This window comes from Aethalodelphis obliquidens, unplaced genomic scaffold (assembly GCF_003676395.1).
Source record: "Aethalodelphis obliquidens isolate GAN/ISIS:26980383/991018 unplaced genomic scaffold, ASM367639v1 scaffold42, whole genome shotgun sequence".
NCBI lineage: Eukaryota > Metazoa > Chordata > Mammalia > Artiodactyla > Delphinidae > Aethalodelphis > Aethalodelphis obliquidens.
This window is the reverse complement of record NW_020837986.1, coordinates 14,750,642-14,762,862: the sequence shown is the minus strand read 5'-3', so window position 1 is coordinate 14,762,862 and position 12,221 is coordinate 14,750,642. Positions and strand designations below refer to the sequence as shown.

Below are 12,221 nucleotides of genomic sequence, written 5' to 3'. Positions count from 1 at the left end.
CACCCCCTGCTCAGCGACTGCAGCTGGCTTCCGCATCTGCAGAACGGGCGTGAGGACCACTTCAAGGGTGCTGGAGAGGATGGAACACGTGCACTTACAGGGCCCCACGGGTCTGACCGGGGGCGTGGGGTGCGCCAAGTGGCCCCCTGGAGGGGAGTCAGAAGCACGCAGCTCTCTGGTTCCCTCAACCTCAGGAAAGATCTGTCTGCTCAGCTTTTCCCAGGATGCGTGTTATGACTCCCACGCAGGTGGGGACAGTATGAGCCCCCTTTATCCCCCTCGCCCCCACCCCCAAAAGACACAATATAAAGAAAACAGGCCAAGGATCTTGTTGTGTTTTCATGCTTTAATTCAGAGCTGTCTGCTGTAGGTACAACTCTGTCTGATCAAAAGGACAAAGAAGACAAAAGTGAAGACCCCTCCCCACCTCCCCCTCCTGTATCCCCTGAACTCTCTGTCAAGGGCATGGCTGAATGCAGCAGTGCACTGTGACTTGTGTGCACTGATTCCTAGGTCAGGGGGGTAATGATTTCCCTGGGCAGAGGCCCCTCTGTAGGCCTTTACCCCAGAACCTTGTCATCTGCCCCCAGCCCACCCCCCAAGGTGCTGCCAGATACCCCTGTGCTAGTGGCGACTGGGAAGGGTGTTCAGTGAAAAGCTAAGTTATCCCCTTGGGAGATATTTGGGATAAACTCCATTTGAGGCCAGCTCTCTGAGCAGAGTCCCGGCCGCAGACTGATTTCTGCTTTGAGCCTGGACGAGAGGAGCAGCAAAGCAGCTCTGGCCTGGACCCTATAGCTTAGGAGAAGCCACTTCTGGAGGTGGGACCCCAAGGGACCAGCAGTTCCAGAAGGTGGTTCCTGAGAACATGGTCCCTTAGGATCTAATCAGCTCTGGCCAGAGGCTGGGGACAGGGGAGACCCCAAAGATCTCTGCGGCAGAAGCGGAGGGCGGGAGGGAAAGGTCACAGCCCAGCAGGAGGTGGTATTAAGCAGGAAGGAAAAGGGGAGCCTTGGAGGATGAGCACTTAGCGGGAGGCCCCCGGGCCCTGGCCTCGCTTCCTGGTCCCACATCCTGTGTCCTGCAGTCAGGGCTTGGAGCCTGAGCCCGTGGGCCGCTGCGCCTCCGCCTCCGCCCCTGGGAGCTGCCCAGGCAGCGCTGCCCCTTTTGCATAGATGCAGGGTACTGAGCACACACACGCACACACGCACAAGCCGGGGCCTGGCCGACGCCGTCCCAGCGTCTGTCCCAGGCCTGGGCCAGAGAGCTGCCTCCTCCACCGACAAGAGGCAAAGCCCGTCAAGGTCCCACCAGACCCCCCAAAAGAGAGGCACCCCCAACACTGTGGGCTGGAGGCCCTCTGACCAGACAGGCAGGTCTTGAGCCACAGCAGGAGCAGAGGGCGGTGCCAGCTCCGCTCACCTTGTCCAGAGTCCTTGGTCCACGCTCTTCACGAGCGGCTCCTCCAGCATCAGGGACAGAGCGGACCACAGCCCCGGCCCTGACCACGTCCATCAAAACACAAGACACAGTAGGAAGGCCACAGACAGCAAGACGCAGACCGGAGCAGTGCGGCTACGCAGCTCGACTAGATTCCAGTGGTGAAAAATATATAGATTTTATGTTGTCAAATATAATAGTCATACATTTATTTTCTCGGCAAAGCTGTTCACTATTTCTAAGGAGACACCACGCAGCTCCGTGAGGACGCGGCACGGGAGGCGGGGTCCGCAGCCAGTCCTGGCTTGGCTTTGGGTTTGTCCACTGCCGCTCCACGTCACGACCCCCAGGTCCCGTGGGGCAGCCCAGCCCGGCCCCCAGAGTTTGGGTTTGGTTCGACTGGGGTGGAGGGGTGCTCCACAAAGGATGGCAGGTCTGAGGCCCAGAGCGAGGAAGGGGAGCTTTGGAGGCACAAAGCGCGTGGCAGAGGGGCTCTCCCCACGATGGCTGGGCCGGCTGCCCACCCCCAGTGCATGCAGGCATCCCCCCTCAAGTAGGCGGCACAGAGAGGAAGGGCAGAGCCCATGCGTCAGGCAACAGCTGTCAGAGCAGCGGGGGTGGGCAAGCAACCTTGGCAGAACCAGAGTGGCCCCTAGGCCAGAGGGGTGAGTGAGATACAGGGTCCCACCAACACCCTCCCCCCGCCGCAATGTAGGGCCTAACTCTGAAGAGTGGGTGGGATGACGAGATAGGTATAAGCCCTGCAGAGGAAGAGGAATGGGTTTACTCTGTAAAATAATAATGCAAATAACATGTCAGCAGCTTTGCAGAGGGACCTAGATGTGGTCCCGGGGAAGGAGGGGGGCCTTCCCAGGCTGACTGGGCTTGGGCTGGGAGCCCCACTCCACCCCCTACCTGGGAAACATCCCAGGACACCCTGCTTAGGCCTGGACGGACATCATGGCTTCAAAACCTCATCCTGCCATTCATCCCGCTGGAATTCCCCTCAGAGGCAGAAAGGTGTAAGATTTAGGAATCCTCATCCTAGAAAGCAAGCAGCCACCTCACAGGAGACCCTGGGATGCGTGAGAAGCAAGCCCCAAAGTGAACACAGTGCAAAGCAGAAGTTGGTCCCAAGGTCCCCGGATAAACTAGGGTGCGCTCCAGGGCAGTCAGACCTGGAGCAGTCAGCTGGCGGTTGCCGAGTCCAGCCCTGCCTCCCAGGCTGCAGGGCCCTGTCTCAGAAGGCTGGAGGTGCCCCCTTAAGCTGCCAGCCCCCGCCTCCTCCTTTCCTGCTGGCAGCGTCTCCAGACAGGAGCTGGGCTCAGGCTAGCGTTCACACCCCGGCACTCGCCTGTCTGGCTCTCACAAAATTATCTGACACACTCAGAAGCGCCAGGAGGAAAACAGATGTGGGGAAGCTCTGGGACGAACAGACAGACACAGAACCCACACCGCCCTCTGCCCATCACCATCTTTCCTCCAGCCCTTGGCCTTGACCGTGCTCCCAAAGCGGGGAGCAGCCGGAAGGGGATGGAGCTCAGCCCAGGCCAAGTGGTTCCAGACCCGCTCGGAGTCCCGGCCAGTTGCCTGTACTTTGGGTCGCAGCTGCCTCCGTCTGAGGAGGTAATACCGGCCCAGAAGCCTGGGCTGAGGGCAAGGGGTGGCTTGGGAGAGAAGGCTTGGGGTGGGCAGGGAACTGGACAGGACATGGGGGTGGGGGACGGGGAGGCTTGGCAGACAAGTTAAGCCCGGCCTCCCCAGATCAGCACACCAGAGACTTCCTGAGCAGGGGCTGCCCTGTGTGAGAGGCCAGGGGGGCAGGGGGGCCAGGTTGGGGGCCTCACCACCTTCTTTCTCTGCAGTGTGTCCCATCCCTGTGCCTCCCTGCCCTTGGTCTCTCTCTTCCCTTCTCTCCTGTTGCAGTTTTGGGACACCTTCCCCCACCCCCCGCTCCCAGCCCCTGACACTGTTACCATTCTGAAAACACCACCTCCAAACCCAAAACTAAATAAATAAGATGATGCCCCACGGGAAGGTGCGAGAGGGAGGACGGCACCCCTACAATCGGTAGTCAGGCCTCCGGAGCCCGGGCCGGGATGGGGCCTCAGAGCTGCGAGCTGCCGCCTGCAGCAGTGCTGGCGCTTGGGCCCTGCTGGCTCAGCGAGCGACAGCTGATCCTGCGGATGGAGTGCAAGGCCACGGTGCAGCAGCCCCGCAGCAGGGAGCTGATGTTGTAAATGGGCTGGCCCTGGCGCCGCTGGGAGCGGCAGAGCCAGGCCACCGTGGGCACGGCTGGCACCACCACCGCCAGCAGATCCACGATATAGTGGCGGCTCCAGTAGCTCCCGGGCTCCTTCTCGGCTGCGGCCGCCTCCTCCTCCTCTTCCACGGGGCACGCCACGCCCACCGACGGGCTGGGGCTGGGGTTGGCACCAGGGTGGTGTGGGGTGGGCCCCCGCGTGATGGGCTCCGGGGCCTCGAGCTCGTCACCCACCGTCACCACCACTGCAGAGTTGGGGTCTCTGGGCCCCAGGGGGTGGGGATCCAACTCCGGGCACCTGTCCCCTGACTTGGGGACTGTCCCGGAGACCTGGGCCTTGGTCACTTTCTCCAGGATGGTGTCCAGGTCCGGCTGGTACTGCACGAAGTCCGTCTGGATGGCGCGCTCCTGCATGCAGCTGGCCTGCACGCCGGCCTCCGTGCCACACAGCAGCTTCTCGTAGGTGTTGCTGGCGGGGAAGCGGGGGCCCAGGCTGAAGGAGCCGTGCAGCGAGGAGCCCTCCTCGGGGCCGCAGTCCACCCCCGAAGATAGCAGGCTGCTGGCCTCCAGTGCATCCGTCCGGCTCAGAGTGTCGTCGGTCGCCGCGAAGCCACTGTCAGCCCCGTCCTCCACAGAGGCGCCTGGGTGGTCACCCGGCAGGCGGTCGCCGCAGACAGCGGGGTCGCTCAGCTTTGTGTAGGTGGAGCTACGGGTAAGGGAGCGGGCGGGGGACCCGCCGGCCGACTCGGCGGCGCCGTCCTCCTTGGCGAAGCCGTTCTGGGCCACCTCCATGCTGTGCAGCAGCGTCTCCAGCTTCTTGTTCTGGATGTTGATGTCCACGAAGTACTTCTGCAGCCCCTTGTCCTTGTCAATCAGGTTGTTCTTGACGGTGTCGATGACCTGCTTGAGCTGCTTGATCTCCTTGCGGGCCTCCTTCAGGGCCAGCTGGGCCTCCACGCGGTGGCACTCCTCCTCGATCCAGTCCTCCTGCATGCGCGACAGCTGCATCTTCAGGTCATCGATCTCCGTGTCCCTGTGAGCAGATGAGATACACATGCTCACCGCCTGGCCTGTCACCATCACCAAGGACAGACAAGGAGGGGGCTGTCCCCAAGGACACAGGGCCTGTGCTGCTGCCCCTCAGAGCTGAAAACAAAGGAACGACTCAGAGTTCCTTCCTCACTCTCTTTATTCCATCGGGGAAGCAGTGGGGACGGGAGAGGGGCCCGGGCTCAGGACACGAGAGACCTCCTCTTCAGGGACGAGAATGAGCCACCATCTCCTTCCCACCCCCTAGAGCCAAAATGCAGACAACTGTCCACATTTATATCCACTACCCAGAGAAGACAGCAGACGATAAAGATTCTCAGTTTAAAGATGCTACCGCTATAAAAACTTAATACATCCATTTAAAAATCTTAATATAAAACAACAAAAACTAAACCTAAAATCTCTACTGTGCAGAAATGGATGTGGCCTCCTACAAAAGCCGGTGGTGGAAATTTTCAATGGCGGGCTATTTGGCCAGAGACCCCGGGGAGAGAGTGATGATCCACTTTGTTTTTATGAGAGAAATTACTGCCTTGAATGTAGCTGGTAATTTTACATCTTCCCTCAAGTGGAGGGATGAGAAGTGGTGGATGAATCAGAGGGGAATGATGAGAACAGAGTGGCTGTCTTTTATCCATGCTAGATGTTTCCTCTCTGTATCTACTGTAGAGAGGGAAGACCCAGAAGATTGCCGGAAAAGGCACAGAGCTATTCCCGAAAGAAGAGGCAAGAGCAGGCAAACGAGACGGTCAGAGGACTCTTGTCCAGAAACTCGCAGGCTTTTAAAATCCCTGAGGCATAGATGAATCCAGGGGGTGCAGGGGAAGGAGGTGAAGTAGAAAATGATGCCATCAAGTCCAGAGCCAGGGTGAGACTGAACAGGATGAACCAAAAGCAGTGAGAAAGGAGGAGACTCCTTCATGGGACTGAACTCCCACCCTGGGTGCTCCTCCTTCGGCAAACGTCTTAGTGATCCGGCCCACACGCAGCCACTGAGCCCAAACCCTACATTCACACAAATAAAATCCAAAAGGCACGACATCACTTTGGATTTTATGAGTCCAGCAGTGACCAACCCAGATCAAGCACCATGCACTTTTCAAAGTCAAATTAGAAATTCAGGAAATGGGCCCAGGAATCTCACTCCACAAAACACTGAAGGGACTGGGCCTGCGGGGCTGCAGTGGCCACAAGGTCAGCAATGGCATCAACTGGAAGGGGAAGGAGGGGAAGGGTTGCCCAACAGGATACAGCTTGGCGATGGACGTGGGATGGCAGCGGGGACCTGGAGCTGCTCAAGAGCTACGATAACAGACATCCCCACAGGTGTGGGGATAACGTTCATTCCTCCTGCCTCAGGGTGGGGCGCTCACTCTAGGATAACCCTCCTCACTGACTCTGAGCCCAGGCAGAAAGAGTGAGTTTGAAAGGAGGGACTGGGCATGCTCAGCTCAGCTGGGCCCCACTCCTCCTGGGAGCCAGCAGGACCCCAGAGCTATGGCTTCCCAGCCCTGTCTAGGTCTCAGGGGGCTGCAGGATGTTACATTTGAACTGGGTCTTATAGGATGAGTTTTCCAAGGGAGCAAGATGAAAGAAAGGGTATCTTAGAAGTGGGGACACAATATATGAAAGCACAGCGTGTAGAAGCAGAGCTCCTTCTCTGAGGAGGAAGTAGGCTACAGCGGGAATGAGAGGATCAGACTGAATGCTCAGAGCCTGTGAGGAGGCTGACGATACAGCAAGTACAGAATGGCCACAGGTACTACAAGAGTATCAGGTGCAGAGGCCGGGGAGCTGAGGTGCAGGCGTGTCCACTACAGGGCGTCCTGCCCAAACCACACAGGGCAGACTGTCTGCTCTGAGCCACAGGGCAGCCCTGGAAAGGAAGCAGGGAGATGGGCTGTCTGCTTCCCGAGGACATCAGTGTAAATGGCCAAGCAGACGCAGGGCATCAGTGAGAAGACAGTGGGAAATATAAATAGAAATCCTAGCTCTACAGACAAGGAGGTCCACAGAATGCCACCTCCACCCTCCCCAAGTTCAAAAGCACAACAGATACAAACTGGATCAGCTACCTGGCAGAGCTCTGGTCAAGAGAGACACGGTCACGCTCACTGTGTGCTCCAGTTTACATGGAATATAATAGACAAATCCACAGAGGCAGAAAGATTAGTGGCTGCCAGGGACGGCGTGGCTGGGGAGAGATGGAGCGTGATTGTTACTGGGAACAGGGTTTCTTTCTGGAGTGATGGAACTGTTCTAGAATTAGATACTGTTGACGGTTGCACCGTTCTGTGAATATACTGAAGATCACTGAATTGTTTATTTTAGATAGGTGAACTGGATGGTATGTGAATTACATCTCAATAAGCAGTTACATTACAAAGAAAGAAAGAAAGAAAAGATGAAGGAAGGCATGGTAGTGGTGGCCTCCCCGCCTGCCCTCCAGTGCCCTGCACGGCACCCTGTCCAGCTCACAGTCGGCTGCGTATCCGAATTGACACAGTCTGGAGAAGACGGGTAGGTGATGAAGAGATCAGAGGGCAGCCCTGAAGCTTCGATTATAAAGATGAAGCCGCCAGCCTGGAAATGGGGAGGCCGGGAGGATCAGGTCTGGAGAATGAGCTCAGACGGGCCCACAGGGGCTCCTGGGAGACCCCTGGGCTGGGTGGGAGCTCCGAGGAAGGTTTCTCACGATCTTACATCATCTACACGTGGATGAGGAGGAAGGCTTCTGGGGCCTGAACTGGTGGGTCACGAGCCCCTGGTGACCCCCTGGGAGGAAGCAAAGGAGGGCTAAGGGGTTGTTTCTCCCCCACAGAGACAGGTCAGCCAGGAAGAGTGCCCTGTGCCGCTCCTCCCCAGGTAGAAAGGAGCCAGGGCACGAGAAGTGGCCAAATGGGGCTGCCAGGTTACAACTGGGAGAGCACTGCCGTGGGTGGGAGGCCCGATAGACCCTCGCAGGGGAAACTGCTCCAGGCCTGGCCCCAAGAAGCTACCTGATGCTTCAAGGAGCAGCTGAGGAGCCCCCAGCCACGCCTTCCTCCCAGAGATACTGCAGGGCCCTGGCCACCCGCTTACCGGTCCTGGAGCCGGTCCTGTGTGTCCTTCAGCCGGGCCTTCAGATGCCGGATGCACACCTCCTTCTGCTGCAGGGGGGTCAGGTACTGCTCCGGGGTGGGAGGCTTGATGCCATGGTTGTCACTGCACAGCGTGTACTTCATGGCGCGCCTGCCGGGGACGCTTGTCAGCAGGGAGGGAGGAAGGGGCCTGGCGAGGCGCTGTGCCTCCAGGAGCTAGGGGCCCCGCCTACCCATTCTGATCCCCTGGCCACTGAAGCGCTGCAGGCCAGGCCTCCCCCACGGGGCCCCTGTGGGCACGAGAACATGCAGCCCCTTTGGGAGGTGGGTTTCATTAAGGCTCTTTCGAGCACAGCATCAGGGTGGGGAGCTCAGGGCTCCTCTAGCTTGGGCTGGGGAGACACGTCACAGAGCACGTGCACCAGCCTGGCGCCACCCAGGGTGGCGCCCCCTCCGCCAGCCCAGTCCCGGCGCCGCAGCCCAGAGCTCAGGTGTCCACTCTCCCAACCCAGAGACCAAGGCTGAGGGTGGGAGAGGTCTCCCCCTCCGTGTAATTATCCTGGGGCCTGCATGGTGGGCCAGGATTTATCTGCTGTGTATGTGTATATTATCCTGGGGCCTGCATGGTGGGCCAGGATTTATCTATCTGCTGTGTATGTGTATATTATCCTGGGGCCTGCGTGGTGGGCCAGGATCTATCTGCTGTGTATGTGTATGAGTGATTTCGTGTGAAAATCTAGTAACTATGGCAGCCACCGTTTGAGCCGTCTCTGTGTTGTCATCATCACTACCGCCTCAGCATCCAGCATGTAGAACACTGTGTGCAAGACTGGTACTAAGGTGGCAGCCTGTCCTTACACTGGCATAAGGTGGGTGATAGTTGATATAATATTAATAATGCGTTCGTTTTCTTAGTGTTCTACAACTTTGCTTTCAAAGAATCACATTACCCTACAGTATGCCTTTCTCTCCCAATTGGAGAAAATGCCTATCAGCCTATCATCACAGGTAAGAGGTTTTTAGAAAAATGTAACAATGTTTCTAATACCATATTTTGAATATGACTGTAATACTGTATGCCGTAAAAACTTTATAATGATTCATTCATTAGATAAGCTAGGCAACCATTGCTAGCTTCTCTGTTATCAACGCATGCACACTATACCTGTAAATAAATACGAATTTCTTTTTCACATGATCTTTTCATTTTTGATGTCTAGTCTTAGTAATACATGTAACAGCTACAGTGTTTTGTATCATGTAAGACAATATTGATGTACTGACAGATGATTCATTTTAAAAACAATGTAAACTTACAGTATCAATAAATACAGTATATTGCTGTAAATGTATTTTCTCTTCCTTATAATTTTCTTAACGTTTTCTTTTCTCTAGTTTACTTTATTGTAAGAATACAGTAAGTCCCCTATATATGAACCTTCAAGTTGCAAACTTTCAAAGATGAACGTGTGTTCCCATGTCCAATCACATAAGTTAGTTCACATGGCTGGTGTACTTTTCCAGGTACTGTACTGTAAGATTAAAAATGTTTTCTTTATTTTTTGTGTTTGTTTGTTTTTCATGTATTATTTGTGTGAAAAGTGTTATAAACCTATTACAGTACAGTACTATATAGCCAATTGTGTTAGTTGGCTACCTAGGCTAATTTTGTGGGACTTATGAACAAGTTGGACTTAATGAATGCGCTCTTGGAACAGAACTCGTTTGTATGTAGGGGGCTTACTGTATAGTTTATAATACATATAACACACCAAATACATGTCAATCAACTCATTACGTAATCAGGAAGGCTTCTGGCCAACAGTAGGATATTAGCAGTTACGTTTTGCGGGAGTAAAAAGTTACACGCGGATTTTCAACTGCACGAGGGATCAGTACCCCAACCCCCTTGTTGGTCCAGGGTCAACTGCTCTAGGACACCAGCCCATGAACACATTCACACAAACGCAGGCAGACCCTTTCCATCTGCATGTGCACGCTCTGGGGGCACACGTGAGCACACACGGGAACACTGGCTGTCTCTGGGCATTGCCCTGTTCACAGCTGTACCCTGCAGCCACAAACACCCTAGCACAGGGTGGCGCAGACGCGCGCATGTGTGTGTGTGTGTGTGTGTGTGTGTGTGTGTGTGTGTGGTGAGCACGCCCCGGTCCCATCAGGGCCGAGGAGGAGGAATTACCACCCAGTGGATGAGGGAGGGCCGAGGCTTTCACCCAGGGAAGGGGAGCACCCCATGCCACCAGCAGACCACGGCCAGGCCACCTCAACTCACAGCTTCCTGTCGGCTGTTCTGTTTGGGAAGAAACCTCCTTGGATTTTGGCTTAAACACCTGGGCGTCTTCTCACACAATTTGGCAAAGGCCTTGCCGCCATCCAGCTCTGTTCCTTTAGGGGACGGGGAGTCCCAGGTCTAGCAAGAGGCAATCACATTTTATGGATGTAGAAAAGACAGGCCCTGGTGGGGCCCATTTGCTGAAGGAGCCAAGTTGGAGGCAGTTTTAAAAGTTTTGGGGAAGCTGTCTAACATTTACCGAGGAAAAAGTATTTGTAAATTGTAAACTGTTGAAGAGAAAGTGTGGACAGAAGTGGAGGGAAAGAGAAACTATTCTCTTCTACTCACTCAGCTCCTGGCCTCTAAGTTTAACTCAAGTCAGGTCACACACTGGCTTGTTTTCTGTGTGGCAAGGGGAAGAGGCGCGGTGTCGGGTGGGACCTCGGGGTCCCCTCTGATGGGCTCTAAGAAATCTCCTTCCAAAAGAGAGGAAGCCAGCAGGGGCCCTGAGCCCCATGTGTTAGGCCAGTAGACATCCTGGTGCCCTGCAAAGGCTATGGCGAGAGGGGCCCAGAGCTGTGGTGAGAAAAAGAGGCCTTTTCCCTGTGCCGGGGTAGAGGAACCAGGATTACTTAAACTAGTAAGAGCTGAGGATTATAAAGGAAGTAACTATTTTAACTTTTTTCCATATGCTTTCACTAGTTTTCCTTCTCAATATAACATTTAACACTGATATATTTTTAGTCACTAGCTCTTTGTGAAAAAATATTTTTTTCACAAAATACTATATTTTTTAATATAGTATATATTTACATATATACTATACGTACCTGAGAAGAGAAGTATACTACAATTCATGTCCCTCAGCTAGTCACACCTTGGAACACCTGGCTACTTATAGTGAGGCTAGAGCCGAGGCACTGCTCACCAGCAACTCTGGTGGTGGCAAGGAGACCCTTGCATGGAAGCAGCTCTCAGCCTCAGGGCTGGGACTGCCCCCATGGGTTTCAGTTATGACATGTGTGGCAAAAATCTGCTACCAATAAAAAAGTATTAAAGTTGCCAATTATACACTTTTCAAAAGGTAAATTAATGCATCATCAATCTCACTCACACACTACCACCACCCCCCACCCCCGTTCTGGGGGCAGCTACAGACAGGATGCTGGGGCATGGGTCCAGCATATGTGTGTCACCCATCATGCGTGTCATGGTGGAAAACTCAGAACTGCCGCCTCAGTGTGATCTGGTCACACAAATGACACTCACTCAAGACAAGCCTTCCCAGGAGGAGCTCTGGCCATGGGAGCTGCAGGCCAGAGTCTCCTGGCCTTCTCTTGCCTACGATTCTCAAGTTGAACCAAAGTCCTAATGAGAGCGGTTACGCGTTACGGGCCAGCAGCAGAGTGTGGTGGGTGCAGATATCAGCTCCCTGAAGCCTCCGGGTCGTAAGCTCCACTTTACAGATGAGGGAGTGGAGACTCAGACCGATTCACATCCTAAGCCCGTGCTCCCCCATCACGCTCCTGGGAAGCAGGATGGGCGCCGCCATCACAGCCTGCACGTCCTGGTCTCTGAGGACCCACTGCTCTCCTTACCCGTCTCCCCAGCCCGATCCTGCCTTTCCTCTTTGCTGAGAGCCCAAAGCACACGCTGCACTTGGAACACACTTCACTTTCTAGAACAACTCCACTCTGCCACCCTCACAGTGTACCACCCAGAAGAGCAGGCTGGCGGACGCCATGAGCTGCCTCCCAACATCCATTCTTGCCTTTTCTCCAACAGAACTCCCAGTTTGCTTGGGTGGCCCTACACTGGGAACCACTAACTCTCCCTGTAGCCAGTCGTACCTGGCACCAGCCAGCACAGTATAGACAGAATTTCCTGGGCAATGTGTCCTGTCTCAAAAACACGAGTCTCTGGGGGTTCAGGGGCTTTGGCCTTTCTACCTTCTTCCTTCCTGGATGCTGCCCTGATGCCTGGAGGTGTAGGAGCCAGCTGTACACCAAGGATGGTGGAGATGGGGTCCCTGACACTTCGGGGAGCTGCCCGCCTCTGGCCCCTTGTTTTGAAAGCATCACCCCCAGTTTGTCTC

General features: G+C 55.2%; 1 protein-coding gene across 6 annotated transcripts in view; it reads right to left on the bottom strand.

The window, feature by feature from the left end:
- Nucleotides 1-325: 325 nt before the first annotated feature.
- The window catches only part of SNPH (syntaphilin), a 41,939-nt gene continuing 30,043 nt past the window's right edge, over nucleotides 326-12,221 (bottom strand). For all 6 annotated transcript variants that reach the window (XM_027078699.1, XM_027078700.1, XM_027078702.1 and 3 more), the window contains 2 exons: nucleotides 7,835-7,984; nucleotides 326-4,736 (listed from right to left, as the gene is read on the bottom strand). In XM_027078699.1, the coding sequence (XP_026934500.1) occupies nucleotides 3,548-4,736; nucleotides 7,835-7,984 (1,339 nt within the window). In that variant the 3' untranslated portion in view covers nucleotides 326-3,547. The remainder of the gene's footprint in view (nucleotides 4,737-7,834; nucleotides 7,985-12,221) is intronic.